This window comes from Planococcus citri, chromosome 1 (genome assembly GCF_950023065.1).
Source record: "Planococcus citri chromosome 1, ihPlaCitr1.1, whole genome shotgun sequence".
Classification (NCBI taxonomy): domain Eukaryota; kingdom Metazoa; phylum Arthropoda; class Insecta; order Hemiptera; family Pseudococcidae; genus Planococcus; species Planococcus citri.
The window spans coordinates 81,036,604-81,053,806 of NC_088677.1; the positions used below are offsets into that span (position 1 = coordinate 81,036,604).

The 17,203-nt window shown below is 34.8% G+C and overlaps 2 protein-coding genes across 6 annotated transcripts in view; one reads left to right on the plus strand and one right to left on the minus strand.

Moving 5' to 3' along the window:
* LOC135837357 (uncharacterized) overlaps nucleotides 1-17,203 on the minus strand; it is a 288,834-nt gene that overhangs the window by 241,806 nt on the left and 29,825 nt on the right. The window contains exon 2 of the mRNA XM_065352602.1: nucleotides 6,294-6,990. Coding sequence (XP_065208674.1) covers nucleotides 6,294-6,528 — 235 coding nt within the window. The 5' untranslated portion in view covers nucleotides 6,529-6,990. The remainder of the gene's footprint in view (nucleotides 1-6,293; nucleotides 6,991-17,203) is intronic.
* The window catches only part of LOC135837375 (uncharacterized), a 141,810-nt gene that overhangs the window by 88,335 nt on the left and 36,272 nt on the right, over nucleotides 1-17,203 (plus strand). Inside the window, exon 1 of one of the 5 annotated variants that reach the window (XR_010557180.1) lies at nucleotides 16,814-16,864. The exons of the other annotated variants lie outside the window; for them this stretch is intronic. The gene's annotated coding sequence lies outside the window, so the exon portion shown is untranslated. Of the gene's footprint in view, nucleotides 1-16,813; nucleotides 16,865-17,203 lie in introns of those variants that run through there. 5 annotated transcript variants of the gene reach the window in all.

Genomic DNA, 17,203 nt, shown 5'->3' on the forward strand with positions numbered 1-17,203 from the left:
CTGTTTTTCATTTCCATCACGACATGACCGCGAATAAGTAACTTGGGTGTTTACAGCAAATCTTATGTACGAAGTTGTTGATTTTTTATATACATACGTACAATTTTTTTTCACGTTTTACGAATGTTTTCTTTATTCTGAAACCAAATCACCAACTACCTACTCGAAAGTCCTACACGCTCTCTAGGTACGCAAATGTAAGTAATGTACGTGCATCAGAGTGTATTACACGCGGCCAGCTCGTGTGCGGTTTTTTTTTTTTTTTATTGCTCACGTTATCGCGTTTAAACAAGGATAAATTTTTCGTTGTCGGATTTGCCAGCTGGCATTTTAAATAAAGCAGCGCACACAGCGCAGCGGTCCAGGTACACAGGAAAAAGAAAAAGGCGAGATAGGCAGGCGAACGTAGCCGAGGGGACGAACGTTTGCAACGTCCAGCCATTCTCGTGCCAATTTACAAACGCTATCAAAGGTGAAAACAGCAGAAAATTCACGTTACAAAAGATAAGCTACTTAATGGGCAATGATTTCTAAAAGAGGGTGAGTCAGTGTGCGTGTGCGTGTGCGTGTGTGTTTGTTTTTTTCTCCAAAGGTACTATTAATAATATTTCAAACGTAGTATACGCGGTGGTAGCGGTGGTGTGGTGGTGCTTTGTGAATGGAAACCGAAACGCTTGTGTATAGGTTGGAGACTAATTTGTATATAGGTATGTTTCTAACGTGCGTGGTATATACTCGTACTGTTTTCTTCAAAAAGGTAATATAAAAAATGGCGGTGATTTTTTTCTCGAGTAGCGTACGGAATACGCGTCGAGGCAATAATACGCAGTACTCCGTGTGTAAGATAAAACATAAATAAAAAGTCAAATACAGTATACTCGTAAGCAGACTCTCATACTCATATACACTCTCTCACACACACTCACACACAGGCCAGGCCAGGCCCAGGGCAGGGCACAAGCACACATGCCATTGCAGAGGCATCTCGTGTTTCAGCCTTTTCACCGCATCAATGTTGTGCGGGAAAAAACGTCAAATGTCAAGCTCAGATTAGAAAAGGACGACGATGCGATGCGCATAAAAGTACATAGTTGTATTTCGACGCTGCGAGAATTGGATTACGTGGCGTTTATTGTGGTGAGAAGAGGGACCCTTTCCCATCGCATACGGCACGTATACGCGGTTTTCCCGCCAGCTTCTGCTACCATCAGCTAGGTAATTTTTACTCCGGATCGTGTCACTGTTTTGGTAAAAAGTTTTAAAGTATTACCCACTTAATGTTTTCGGATCCGCTGGCTTTTCTATTAACGTATTAAATAACCGCGTTAGACTCTCTTTTGCGAGCCTTGTACAAGATATTTGTGTGGAGTTTTCCCTGTACTATGCTATAGAGTTGAACCAGGCTAAAACTTACGTTTGAAAAATACTTCCTAAAACGTAGTAGATACGATAGGGGCATAGGGGGTTTCAAATTTTTTCTCCCGAGTTTGTGTCATTTTTTGGTTCGAACATTATGACGATTATGAAGGAGAAAAAATGGAATTTTTATGGGATAGCAGAGTTCATCATTTGGACTAGATAAGTACTCGTATTTTTGTCTCAATCTGGTGTGATTGAACTGGAGGCTCCCTCCCCCCCCTGGCAGAAAAAGTTGACCGAAATATTGAGAATTTTTTAGGAAAATTGGTCGAGTTGGAAACAGTTGGGAAATTTTGGAGAGTTGGGAAGAAATTACGTAAGCGGGAAAAATCAAAGAATTATTAAAAATCATGGGTTACCTATTTTTACTTCCTGAATTTATGAATTTTCAAACATTTTCGCCCTTGCCTCTCTCGGCTGAGATCATTTTCCTTTTCCTTTCTCCGACCAAAAGTAGAAAAATTGACTTCTGAAATCAAAAATAATGTTGTTTCACTTGAAATTTCGCCTGAAAGTCCCAACTTGTGCCAAAATACTGAAAAAATTGGTTGTTTTTGAAAACATGAAAATTATGTCCTGAAAAAAGATGAAGAATTGTAAATTTTCGAGATTTGAATTCTGCTCTTGTGCAATTTTTCAAAAATTTTCTAGAATGATAAATCAACTTCAGAAATTTATGAAACATTTAAAAAAAAAGGTGCGAAATTTCATTCTAAAATACCAAAGCGCTCAAAATTTTGGCGTTGGAACTTGTTATATTGAAAATGATTTTTTTAATTTTCTGAAGCTTTAGCTTTCGCTTGGCTCAGATAAAATCAAAAATGTTCTTCTCTCTTTTTGAATTTCGATCTCAGTATTAACCTTGCAATAGAACGATTCAAATTTTTTGCCATTCAAAATTTTTGTTTCCAACTCCTCCATCCAAAATTTGTCTGACACCACATCTGACTGATGATTATGAAAAATACTGATAGGTGGAGGGGAGGGGGATCTGGGGCGAAAATTCGGAATATATGGCGAAAAATGTTGGGAAAAATGAAGCATAATGTCACAAATTGGGTTCAAAAGTGAACCGACACAAATCATCTGTTATGATTTTCTGAATTTTTGAGAAAATGTAGTACAACTTATCAAAACAGGTTAAAATTTCGCGTGATATTCAAAATATTTCGACGACAATAGGCTTATTTTTAAGACCGACTTTGAAGAATTTTGAGCCGAACATTGTGTCATGATTTTCTGGATTTTCGAAAATTGAGCTCAAAAGTGAATGAAAATTTTCAGAAGTTTTAAAAAAAATGTCATGTAACCGATCAACGTTAACTATGATTTCAGAAAAAAAAACGAATTTTCTATGTTGACTTTTTTTGAGTCTTTTGAAAAATGTCTTTTCATTTATTTTACTGACAATTTTTTTAAATGGCGACTCAAAGTAACTAAAATGATTTTTTGTGGGGTGGGGGGGTGGAGTGATGAAATGAATTTGATTCCCCCCTCTCTTTGAACTTTGTGATTGCTAGTCATGTTTTGGTAAACAAAAAATTAAAAATGTTTGTAGTAAAATGAACCACAGCTCTGCTACCATGTGATATAATGGAATGTGATTTGTGATGGTGTTGTGAAGTATGTCATGCGACGACTGGTTGGAATTGTCTGATTGAGAGCTTTTCGTTGTTTATAATGACTGTCAACTCCTTTTTAATGGCATGACTGCAAGTAGCCAAAATGTTTCTGGGGGGAGGAAGGGGTAAATAAAATATGAATTCGATTTCTCCCTCTCTTCAAAATTTGTAATTATTGTTGGCCATTTTTTAATGCTACCACGTGAAATAATGAAGTGTGATTTGTGTTGTGATGGTGTTGTGAGTATGTCATGTGACGACTCGTTGGAATTGTCTGATTGAGAACTTTGTGATTTCCCCCTCTCATCAAACTTTGTAACTGTTGGTCATTTTTTAATTGAGAAAAAAATAATTGGAAAAAAATTCAATTTGTAGTAAAATGAACCATGGCTCTGCTACCATGTGAAATGATGAAGTGTGATTTGTGATGGTGTTGTAAAGTATGTCATGTGACGACTCGTTGGAATTGTCTGATTGAGAACTTTTCGTTGATTATAACGTCTAGCAATTTATTTTTAATGACATGACTGAAAGTAGCCAAAACGATTTTTTTTGGGAGATAAAATGAATTTGATCCCCCCCCCCCCATAAACTTTGTGGTTGCTGGTCATGTTTTAGTAAAAAAAAAAAAAAAAAAAAAAAAAAAAAAAAAATGGAAAAATTCATACTTGCAGCAAAATGAACCACAGCTCTGCTACCGTGTTAATAAATTGAATGTGATTTGTGGCGGTGTTGTGAATTATGTCATGTGACTACTCCTTGGAATTGTTTGATTGAGAACTTTTCATTGATTATAATGTCTGGCAAATTTTTTTAATCCGATGACTCAAGTACCCAAAATGATTTCAGAGGGGGGGGGGGGGTAAAATGAATTTTATTTACCCCTCCCTCTAAACTTTGTGATTACTAGTCATGTTTTGGCAAAAAAAAATTATGAAAGTCGTAGTAAAATGAACCACAGCTCTGCTACCATGTTGATAAATGGAATGTGATTTGTAGCAGTGTTGTGAAGTATGTCATGTGACCACTCCTTGGAATTGTCCAATTGAGATGTTTTTGTCAGTAATGACACCTGGCAACAGTTCTACTTTTTGCTGGAATTGTAAGTCTTGCATTTACCAAAATTTGTCAAAAATTATGTTTTTTGCAACAAAAAAAAATTCGAAATCTCTCACTTTTTCAAAAATTGTTCAAAATTCTTGCTTTTTGCCAAAAATTGTCAATTGTTTTGCTGTTCCTTATTTTTTAAATGTTCATTAAACCATTTTGAAACCATTGAACTGGTTTCCAGGAATTCAAGGTTCGAAATAGGTACAATCAATCTGTAGAATTTTACTCTAGATCTTTGTTGACTAATCAATGTTTGAAATTTTTTTCCTGTTTTTTTTCAATTTTTCTTTGGAGGCCAATTGATAATCAGTTTGAAGTTATGAAACCGGTTCTGATAATTCAGAATGTGTGATGAGTACGATTAATCTCTAACAAACCAGTTTAAAATCATACCATTGAACTGGTTTCTTTAATAATTCATGACAATAAATTGAAATAATAAATCAAAAAGATTTCACTTTTTATTTTTTAGAGATTTGTCGACAACCAGTTTGAAACTGTTGGAACTGGTTTCAGTAATTCATAATATGAAACCATCGAAAAGGTTTCACTCTTTTTCTGCTTACGTTTTTTCTACTTTTTTTCTAGAGGTCTATTAGCTACCAGTTTGCAAGTATTGAACCAGTTTCAGAATCTCATAACATGAAGAATAGTGAATCGAAAATAGGTCACCATTGTTTTCATTTTCCTAGTTTTATAAGCAACCAGTTGGATCATTTCGCTTTTTTTGTGTAAAGCTCTTTTGTCGTTTCCTTTTTTTAGAGGCTGGTTCGCAACCAGTACGAATCATTCAACCGGTTTCATGAAATTAAGACTTTTATAGTGTTTCGTTGGGAACCAGTTTGAAACCCTTGAACTACTTTCAAAAATTCAAGACTTGAAATGTGATTAATTTGTAGCATTTTGCGTCCCTCGTTAGAAGTCATTTTCCATTCCTTATTATTCAAAGGGTCGTCGATAACCATTTCAAAAATCATTGAACCGGTTTAAAAATTCAAAAACTTCAATAAATGGAGTATGGTCAACTCTGGTATTGCAGTCGTTTTCTTTGAAACTACTTTAATTGGCTTGTATTTTAGCGGTTCGTAGTCGTAGGCAACCAGTTAGAAACCATTGAACCGGTTTCAGAAAATCAAGGCTTGAAAGTATAATCAATGTAAAAATTCGGTCTCTTTCTTAGAAATTGTTTTTTTTGTCCGATTTTTCAGGGGCTCTTCAGCAACCGGTTTGGAAACCATTGAACCGGTTTGAAAAATTCTAGTTTTGAAGTCTGATTGGTCTGTAGTATTCTCAACCTGTCCATTTGATACTTTTCTCCTTTCAACAAATCTAATAATAAGTAGTTACATATTGGTAACCACTGAACCGGTTTCGGATACCTAAATGCCAATCTTCTTTCAACTCTAATTTTGAGTTTATTCATCTGTGATTGGTTATAACATGATTAGATCAATGTCTATAGAATCATTCGAAGTAAATGTGCTGGGAGGGAAAAGATGATGGTGCTTGGAAACCATTCAATAAGTTAAATAAAAATCTCGCTACCTTTCTTACTGACAATGAGGCAAAAATTTTAACAATACGTTAAGCTCGAAGGAAAATAATTCACCGAACATAGCTCTCATTTTGAAAATCAACGAAACCTAATTTATACCTCTTATTGTCAAAAAAAGGTTTCCATTTCTAATACAGCAAATGGAAGAAAAAAAGATGAAGGGTTGAAAAAAGGAGAAAAAAGGGATACGAGGAGGAGAAGACGAAAAGACTGGAAAAAGGTGAAAAAGAAAGGTACCAATATATCGATTATAACAACCGACTATTGTATTTGGTATCCTTATGTAAAAAGATTTACAATACGAGTACCATAAGTCGTGGAAGAAAAACTGCCACGGCGCGGCGCGGCGCGGCGGCGAGAGGTAAAGAGCAGACGAAAACGAGCAGTCATCGTCGTCTGAGCCGTGAAATGCTTTTTCTCTGCTTTCCTTTTCTTTCTTTGCTCTGTGGCAAGAAATCGTCGAAAATTTACCTTCATTTAAATAAAACGACGTCTTACAACCGCAAAAAGCCAAAGTAACTTTGCGTTGAAAGAAAAGAGAAAAAATAACTCGAAGCTTAATACGATAAACCTCTAAACGTACTTACTTATGGTCGAGTTAATCCTTTTAAAAGAATGGCAAGCTCTCCACAGGCCAATCTTGAACGTTACGCTGGTATAAAGGTTTAAATTGGTAAGTCTATAAGACTCCTTTGTGTAAACCCATCCGGTGCCCACGAATGCCCCAAAGTAACTTAAAGCGCAGATAAAACCGACTAAAATGCTAACTCTGGAAAGAGTTACACTACCGTTTGCGGTGCCTTCTCTGTCCCTTGAGCACATTACCTTCTACTACAATCCGGCTGCCTTTTATTTTACGTTATTTTTACTTTATATTATTTGTTTTTTTTTCTTTCTTATTTTTCGATGCTTTGAGTTTTTTTTTTACTTTTTTACTTTTTTTTTTTTACTTTATTACATACATATTTCTTCTTACGTGTACCTATATTTTTATTGTGATTTGTAATTCTTATTCGCGAGTTTGGGTTTTACTCGAGTTCTTTTCTTTGTTTCGTATTATACTTTGGGAGGGTTTCTAAATTATTTTTATTTTTGTTTCTGTTTCATTTTTGCTGTTTGTTTTTTTTTTTTTGGCTTGCTCGGATCGTTTGTAGTGCTCAGGTTTTTACGGTATTCGAATTAGTGTCATTTTTTGGGCGCTTGGTTTTTTTCTTCTTTTTTGAAGTCTGTGTAAGTTTCATGGCATTTCTTCTGCGTGGTGAAACTGGCCAATTGATATGCAATCTGTAACATAAAAACGTATTTTTTTTGATTATTATGAGCGAGGTGTTGATTGGGTTTTTGCATGTGATAACCACAGCTCTGCTACCATGTAAGTAAATTGAGGGCGATTTTTGAAGGGTTTTGAAGTATATCGTGTGACCAGTCGTTGGAATCGTTTGGTTGAGAGCTTTTTAGTGATAATAATGTCTGGCAACTAGGCTCACATGGAATGACTGAACGTAGCCTAAATGAATTTTTTCGGGTTATGAAATGAATTTTGTTTCTCCCTTCCTCCCTCCCTTCCTCCCTCCTTCCTTCCTTCAGAACTTTGCAATTTCCAGTTATTTTTCGCTTGAGAATATTGAAATCTTACAGTTGCAATAAAATTAACCACAGCTCTGCTACCATGTGAGTAAATTGAATGCGATTTGTGGCAGGGTTGTGAAGTAAGTATGTCATTGCCATGTGACCACTTGTTAGAATTGTCTGATTGAAAACATTTCATTCATATTACTGACAATTTTTTAAATGGCGACTCAAAATAACTAATATGATCAGAGGGGGGGGGGTGTTAAAATGAATTTGATTTCCTCCTCCCTTTGGACTTTGTGATTTGAAGTATGTCATGTGACGACTCGTTGGAATTGTCTGATTGAGAGCTTTTTCATTGATCATATTATTGTCTGTCAAATTCTTTTCAATGGCATGACCAAAAGTACCCAACATTTTGGAGGGGGTGAGGAGGAGGGTGAGATAAAATTAATTTGATTCCCCCCTCTGAACTTCGTAAGTGCTGGTCATTTTTTTAATTAAAAAAAAATAGTCATCAGATAAAACAGAAAGATTTTGAGTTGTAGTAAAATGAATCAGGGCTCTGCTACCATGTGAAATAATGAAATGTGATTTGTGACGGAGTTGTGAAGTATATCATGTGACAACTCATTGGAATTATCTGATTGAGAGCTTTTCATTGATTATAGTGTCTGTCAACTTCTTTTGTAATGGCATGACTGAAAGTAGCCAAAACGTTTTTTTTTTTTTGGTGGGTGGGGGGGGGGGAGGGTTAATATGAATTTTACTTCCCCCTCTCTTTTAACTTTGTAATCGTTGGTCATTTTTACTTGAGAAAAAAAAATAATTGAAAAAAAACAGAAAATTTTCAATTTGTAGTAAAATGAACCACAGCTCTGCTACCATTTGATATAATGGAATGTGATTTGTGATGGTGTGAAATATGTCATGTGACGACTCGTTGGAATTGTCCGATTGAGAACTTTTCATTGTTTATAGTGACTGTCAACTTCTTTTTGATGGCATGACTGAAAGTAGCCAAAATGTTTCGGGGGGGAGGTGGAGTGGGCAATAATATGAATTTGATTTCCCCCTCCCTTTACACTTTTGTAATTGTTGGTCATTTTCATTTTTTAATTGAAAAAAAAACAAAAATTTTTCAATTTGTAGTAAAATGAACCACGGCTCTGCTACCATGTGAAATAATGAAACGTGATTGTTGGTCATTTTTTAATGGAGAAAAAAATCATTGAAAAAATAAACAGAAAATTTTTAATTTGTAGTAAAATGAACCACGGCTCTGCTACCATGTGGAATAATGAAGTGTGATTTGTGATGGTGTTGTGAAGTATGTCATGTGACAACTCGTTGGAATTGTCTGTTTGAGAGCTTTTCATTGTTAATTCTAATGTCTGTCAACTTCTTTTTAATGGCATGACCAAAAGTCGCCAAAATGTTTTTTTTTGTGGTGGGGGGGGGGATAAAATCAATTTGATTCCCATCTCTAAACTTGTACCTAATTGTTGGTTAGTTTTTTAATTTTAAAAAAAATGATGATCTGAAAAACAGGAAGTTTTTGAGTTTTGGTGAAATGAATCAGGGCTCTGCTACCATGTGAAATAATGAAGTGTGATTTGTGAGGGTGTTGTGAAGTATGTAATGTGAAGACTCGTTGGAATTATCTGATTGAGAGCTTTTCATTGATTATAATTATAATGACTGTCAACCTCAACCTCTTTTTAATGGCGTGACTGAAAGTAGTCAAAATGTTTTTCTGGGAGGGGGTGAGTGAGGGGGGATAATATGAATTTGATTTCCCCCTCTCTTCAAACTTTGTAATTTTTGGTCATTTTTTAATTGAGAAAAAAATAATTGAAAAAAATTCAGTTTGTAGTATAATCAACCACGGCTCTGCTACCATGTGAAATAATAAGTGTGATTTGTGATGGTGTTGTGAAATAAGTATATCATGTGACGACTCGTTGGAATTTTTCTGACAGTGAACTTTTCGTTAACTTTAACGTCTAGCAATTCATTTTTAATGACATGACTGGAAGTAGCCAAAATTATGTTTTTTGACTTTTGAGTAATAAAATGAATTTGACCCCCCCCCCCCCAATGTACTTTGTGATTGCTGGTCATGTTTTGGTGAAAAACAAAAAAAAAAATGGAAAATTTCAAAGTCGCAGTAAAATGAACCACAGCTCTGCTACCATGTTGATAAATTGAATGTGATTTGTGGCAGTGTTGTGAATCATGTCATGTGACACTACTTCTTGGAGTTGTCTGATTGAGAACTTTTCTTTGATTATAATGTGTGGCAATTTTTTTCAATGGCATGACTCAAGTATCAAGTACCTAAAATGATTGGGGGGGGGATGAAATGAATTTGATTTCCCCCTCCCTCTAAACTTTGTGATTACTAGTCATGTTTTGGCAAAAAATAAAATTAGGAAAATCGTAGTAAAATGAACCACAGCTCTGCTACCATGTTAATAAATTGAATGTGATTTGTGGCAGTGTTGTGAAGTATGTCATGTGACCACTCCTTGGAATTGTCCGATTGAGATCTTTTTGTCAGTAATGACATCTGGCAACTTTTTCATTTTTTCATGACTCAAAGTGGACAAAATGATTTTTTGGACAATAAAATGGATTTGATACCCCTACTCCCAAAACTTCGCCAGTGTTTATAATTTTTTTTTGCGAAAAACACTTGAAAATTTCACAATCATTATAATAAAGTGAACCATAGCTCTGCTACCATGTCATATATTTATGTTGATAACATAATGTATACATGAAACAACTGGCACGACAACCAACGATATCAACGCCAACATAAGAGCCGGAGATGCCTCTACCTCCACCCCTTCACCTCCCCCCCTCCACATCGCATCAAACAAGGATGAGTAAACAACGATGAAGAGTAGCGAGGAGGGCTCGACGACGCGTATGCCATGATTAAGTACGACGTTTGTAATATTCGTCGGTTGGTACGCGTATAATATAAGTGTACGCGACTATAGGATGAGGACTCTAGCTAGAGCAAGAGCAACTCGTCCGGGTCGGACGAAAATTACGAAGCGTGTTAAAAATATACGGCCACATTAAGGGTTACACAGAGAAAAATTAAAAATTAAAAATAGCTACACTTTAGCTGCGGCGGCACGATAAATAGGTTTTTCTGCTGACGAAGTGGCAACAAAGACATTTGGCTGGCGTCTAGCGCGCGCTTTTTTTTCATTTTTATGGCTTCCGAAATAAAATACTTCCTCCGTCATCAAAATTCCATTTCCCTGCCGTTTATCCGCGAGGGCTTTCCGCTACTCTCTTTTTTTTCTGCTTTTGCGAGCGCCGCAACCGAAACGACGACGACGACGTACAACGCGGTTCGTAAAAATATCAGCTTGACTTTTGCTATACAGCAGACCGCAAGAGTACCGCGCGTCTGGGACTAGGAGGCTGGGCGGTGTGTCATCATCGTTATACCAGTATGTGCGGTTTGGTTTGGTTGAGGATAAAAAGTATGGAAAAACTTGTAGCAGCCGGAATGCTGTTCGAGAGAGCCGAATTTTTGGGTTTCGATATGGGTGGATTTTTTTTCTGTTTTTAGGGATTCTTCCGTATTTCTATCTCCCTCGATGCTTATCGATTTTGTACATATTTTGAGAATCTCTTTCCAGTATTTTAATTATAGTTTTATGTGGCATTGGGGGCACTAAGGTCTGGTGTGAAAAGAGTAGCTAATTTCAAAAACTCGGAAGTTCTTAAGAAAAGGTCTGAATTTTGAATCCTAAATCGCTGGATCATTATGTAAGGTGTTGACCATTTTGTTGCCATAAGGACTTTTTTTGATCATTTTGAATTGATTATTTGATTAATGCAAAATTCACCCATCGATTATTTTCGTTTATTAAAAAAATTCAAATCAATTGGCGATTATTGCTTTGAAATGATGGCCAAAAAAAATGTATAAATCGCGTTGAAAGGCTCAAAAAATTGTGTTTTAAATCTCTACTTTTTTAGCTGTAAATCTAGAGGAAGGGTTTTGTGTCCAAATTTGAAATAAATAGGAACTCTGATTTGGAGCATTGGAAATTTTGGGTTTAAACGTTCTCAAATTTTCAGAATATTTTTGGGACTGCCTTTTTGAATGTTGAAAAGGTCAACGTGACAGCAAAATGTATGAAAATAGAATACGTATACAGATTTTCATTCAAACCCCCTTCCTTTTTTTCAATTTTTTTTTACCTCTTCTTAGTCTTGTTATTGTTTGGGTTTTATTATTTTTATGAAAAACATTCCCTGAAAAGTTCATGCCCAACTTGAAATTGGATCGTCCCAGGGACCCTTTCGCTTGATGAAATCCCCCTCCCCATACATGAAAAAATTGAACTTGGCCTCCTCTTTTGACATTTTTGTTTTAAGATTATTGTAAGTATCTTTGAATTTTGCTAATTTTTATCTTCTTGACTGTTTCGCCAAATTGACGCTTTTTGCACCCCCCACCGGTCCACCCCCTTCAAAAAATTGACACTTTTGAAACATGTTCCAAAAATTAACACTTTTGAAACATGTTCCAAAAATTAACACTTTTGACAACTTTTCCAAACATTGACACATTTGGTAAACTTTTCCAAAAATTGACATTTCTGACAACTTTTTCATGAATTGACACATTTTGACAACTTAATCAAAAAATTAATATTTTTTGACAACTGTTCAAAAAATTTACAGTTTTGACTACTTTTCCTCAAATAGACACTTATGATAACTTTTTCCAAAAATTGACACTTATGACAATGCTTTTTTTCAAAAATTGACACTTTTGACAATTTTTTCAACAATTGACACATTTGACAACTTTTTCAAATATTGACACTTCTTGACAACTTTTCAAAAAAATAACATTTTTGGACTACTTTTCCAAAATTGACACTTTTTGACAACTTTTCCAAAAAATTGATAGGTTTGACAACTTTTAGACAACTTTTCCAAACATTGACACATTTGGAAAACTTTTCCAAAAATTGACATTTTTGATAACTTTTTCATAAATTGACACATTTGGACAACTTCTTCAAAAAATTAATACTTTTTGACAACGTTTTTTAAAACTATTTTTTTTGACAACTGTTCAAAAAATTGACAGTTTTGACTACTTTTCTTCAAATTGACACTTATGACAACTTTTTCCAAAAATTTGACACATTTGAAACTTTTTTAAATATTGACACTTCTTGACAACTTTTCCAAAAAATTGATTGGTTTGACAACTTTTAGACAATTTTTAGACAACTGTTGAAAAAATTGACAGTTTTTTTTCATAAATTGACACATTTTGACAACTTCTTCAAAAAAATTAATACTTTTTGGCAACGGTTCCAAAAATTGAGACGTTTGACATCTTTTCCAAAAACTGATTTTTTTGACAACTGTTCAAAAAATTGACAGTTTTGACTACTTTCCCTAAAATTGACACTAATGACAACTTTTTCCAAAAATTGACACTTACGACAACTTTTTTCAAAAATTGACACTTTTGACTATTTTTTCAAAAATTAACACACTTGACAACTTTTACAAATATTGGCATTTTTTGACTACTTTTCCAAAATTGACACTTTTAGACAACTTTTGGACAATTTTGAACAATTTTTCCAAACATTGACACCTTTGGTAAACGTTTCCTAAAATTGAGACTTATGAAAACGTTTTCCAAAAATTGACACTTATGACAACTTTTTTCAAAAATTGACACTTTTGACAAGTTTTTCAAAAATTGACACTTTTGACAAATTTGTCAAAAATTAACACTTTTGACAACTTTTCCAAATGTGTATTGACATTTTTTGACTACTTTTTCCAAAATTGACACTTTTAGACAACTTTTCCCAAGAATTGACACTTTTTAACAACTTTTCCCAAGAATTGACACTTTTTGACAACTTTTCCCAAGAATTGACACTTTTTGACAATTTTTCCCAAAAATTGACACTTTTTGACAACTTTTCCAAAAAAAATTGACGGATTGACAACTTTTAGGCAATTTTTGAACATTTCCAAACATTGACACCTTCGGTAAAATTTTCCTAAAATTGACATCTATGACAATTTTTTCCAAAAATTGACACTTATGACAACTTTTTTCAAAAATTGACACTTTTGACAAGTTTTTCAAAAATTGACACTTTTGACAAATTTGTCAAAAATTAACACTTTTGACAACTTTTCCAAATGTGTATTGACATTTTTTGACTACTTTTTCCAAAATTGACACTTTTAGACAACTTTTCCCAAGAATTGACACTTTTTAACAACTTTTCCCAAGAATTGACACTTTTTGACAATTTTTCCCAAGAATTGACACTTTTTGACAACTTTTCCAAAAAAAATTGACGGATTGACAACTTTTAGGCAATTTTTGAACATTTCCAAACATTGACACCTTCGGTAAAATTTTCCTAAAATTGACACCTATGACAATTTTTTCCAAAAATTGACACTTTTTGACAACTTTTCCAAAAAAAATTGACGGATTTGTCAACTTTTTGCCAATTTTTAGACAACTTTCCCAACAATTTACACCGTTTGGCAACTTTTCTAAAAATTAACAATTTTCAACTTGAGCAATTTTTGGCAAAAAAGCAGGACCTTTGTTTGGCAATTTTGGAACCAAAAGAGGACTTTTAAAACCCGAAAATCAAATTTTTAAATATCTTTGCCGTCTTCGGATTATCCATTTTAATGTCTAACGAGTCAGTCAAAAAGAATTATCGAATAAATGAATTATTTATCTGTTTTCAAAAATGTTGATGTCCATAAATCCTTACAAATGGGTCCAAAATTATTCTTCAAGATTCGCTTCTCAGTAGTTCTTCGGTCAGAATAGTCACAGTTCGATGCAAAAACGCCCAAAAATTTCCGGAATATTTTGTATTTATAATTTTTAACATTCAGACCATTTTAACTTTCTTCTTCCTATTCCAGATCCTGATACCAGCAGTATTATTAAATTCCAAGTATTGAAATGAAAAGCTAAAAAAAATTCCAAGTAGGTAAACTTGGGAAATTTTTTTTCAATGTTTTTTACTCCAATTTCCTGTAATTGTTGGGTTTTTATTATTTTTATGAAAAACATGCTTTACTCGAAATTGGATCGTCCCAGGAAACCCCCCCCCCCCCCAACACATAAAATAATATATCTTGGCCTCCTCAAGGAAAAGAAATGAGGAAAATATGTAGAAAAAAAATCAGCCATTTTTACATTTTTGTTTTAAAATGAGTGCATATTTTTTGAATTTTTCCGATTTTTACCTGAAAAACACTATTTAATATTTTCAACTCCCCTTTCTCTCCTCCTGACAGTGAAAACAAAATTTTCCCCTTCTTCTCCTCCTTCCCTTAAATTTTTAAAGGTATTTGAATTTGTGGTTATTTATGGAGGAATCCAAACTCAAAAATTGAAAATTCAAAAAAATTCAAATGACTAATTTTCATTTTAAATTACTTGGAAAAGGGTTGAAATGCCAAACAATGAAGAATGTTGGCAAAATGTTGAGATAATTAATTACAGGAAACACTCTATTAAAATGACTTGAAAGTATACTTTAAGCATTAAAGTCACTGAAATTTGACAAAAAAATTGCTTGAAAAAATGTTGAAAATATGTCGAAATGATTTAAAAACTCGACAATAGAAGTAAAAACTCGACAATAGAAGTAAAATTTATGAAAATTGCCAGAGAGTGACGAATTAAAAAAAAAAAAAAACTTAGCGTTTAAAAATTATACCCATTCGATAAACCTCACGATTTGAAAAACATCCTCGGCTTATTTCAACGTACAGGGGAATATAAGGACGCTACCCTCTCAAAACAAATCAATCATGTCGACCAAATCTCCAATCTTTCCAAACATCTATATCTCGTTGAAGCGAGCCAGCGCGTAAAAAAAAATCACGACCCATTACCAAAAAAAAAAGAAGAAGAGCAAACCCCCACCCCTCCCCACCAACCTCACAAGCGTCAAGTACTAGGAAAACGCCGAGGTTTGAAATCAAAAAAGCGTTACGAAGAAACAAAAAGAGAGGCGCAAAAGCCAATGTACACGGCCACGAGGCCATAATTCTAATTTGCTTGACAAGTTAACAATTTTTGTAATGGAATTTTAATTAATACCGGAAAAAGAGGCGACGCGGGCGCGCCAGCGAATCAGCGACAAAATTAAAATTTCACAGACGAAATTCAAGCTTTAGAGAGAGGAAGAGACGGTGCAGTGGTGGTGGTGTTGGTGGGCTATATACGGCTGGAACTGCTGCTGAATATGTACTTGGAAGCCCAAGCACTGTATACTATTTTGAAGAGGAAACACGCGCTTCTTTCCGTTTCTCTGTTCAGCGTTCGCCGCCGCCGCTATATGCGTCTGTACTCTTTAGTATTTGTAGGAGCGAGAGAGCGACGTGCCGAGTTGAATTTGAAAAGTGCGAAGTTTCGCCCGCCAACTTTTTCAAAGCTCATTATGTCATTCAGAAAATTATTTCGAATGCTGCCGTCTCCCAGCGCCACCGCCTTCGGTAACGTTTGAAATTTACTAGTATTTTATAACGAGAAGGAGAAGTGTATGCTATACCAAGTTTTATCAGTTGGAAAACTTTTTCACTCGCCAATAGGGGGTGCAAAAATTTCAACCCTTATAGCTCGTATATATAGTTATATAAAGACTTTTATATAGCGAGTGAGAGTGTGAGAGTGAGAGAGTGAGAGAAAAGTAAACCGAGTGTACTAAATGTATGAAAAAGCTGGTCGCCATGGTCGATATGGTACACGTCGTCGTCATCGTCGTCGAGTCCAAGTGATAGGTCCTTATAATACGTATGTAGTGTACTCGTACTACACGTATGTACCGAACCTATGCGTAAAGGTGTATAACTCTCTGTAGCATCCTTTACCCCCATATTGTACCTATATTTTGTAGTGTGTCACACGTACGTAGCTGCTATACGAGTATACGTACCTCACACCTACTCGTAAAACTGTAAATATGTGTTGAAAATGGTATCAGGGTGAGAAAAAGAGGATGAGTTGGGGGTACGAGGATAATGGCGCTCGAATGAGGACGCGACTAAATCATCACCGCCATCGCCATTCGCACAATATACCACTGCATTAATTACATTCGCACTCGCCATCAGTAGATACAAATTTCGTCGGGATAAAATTTATTAGCAATATTCAGCCTGCCACGAATACTTTTGGTCGAATTTTCACCGAAAAAAAAATTAAAATCCTACTGCGAAACGAAAGGTTTATTTTTAGGAAATAGTTCGGCTCGTGACAATAGGAAGCATTGTACCTCCTTCTCCCCCCCCCCGGGTGATCTTCTGCGATAACTTTTTTTCTAAAAGGAGAGTCTCGTTGTTTTTCCAGTTTATGACAAATGTACTCGTACGTTGAGTTGTGTGAAAATTGTGTAGTATTTTGAATAAAATTAGATTTTTTTTCTTCTCACTTTAATTAATAATTAACGTGTTTCGTTTGTTTTCTGTTTCAGGTGAGTGTAAATTTTTTGTCGTGATCGTAAGAGAACGAACGTAGAATTAAGTAAGTGAATTTATTCAAGTATGTAGACACTTTTGCGAGCATTTCTGAAACTTTTGAGCCCGAAATTGGGTCGTGAATGTCATGATTTTCAGTAGTTTTGAAAATATACGTAATGCAACCTGCCAAAAAGGGGAAAATTTTCTGGAGAAACCCAAAATTTCTCGTCACGACTTTTTTTGAGCATTTCTAAAAAATGTTGACCCTGAAATTGGGTCATAATTTTCGGGGTTTCTAAGCGTGTCCTGCAATTCAGCGAAGTATGTAGGTTAAATTTTTGGAATAAAGCTAAAAATTCCAATCAAAGCTTTTTTTTAGAGTATTTTTTAAAAAAATTATGCC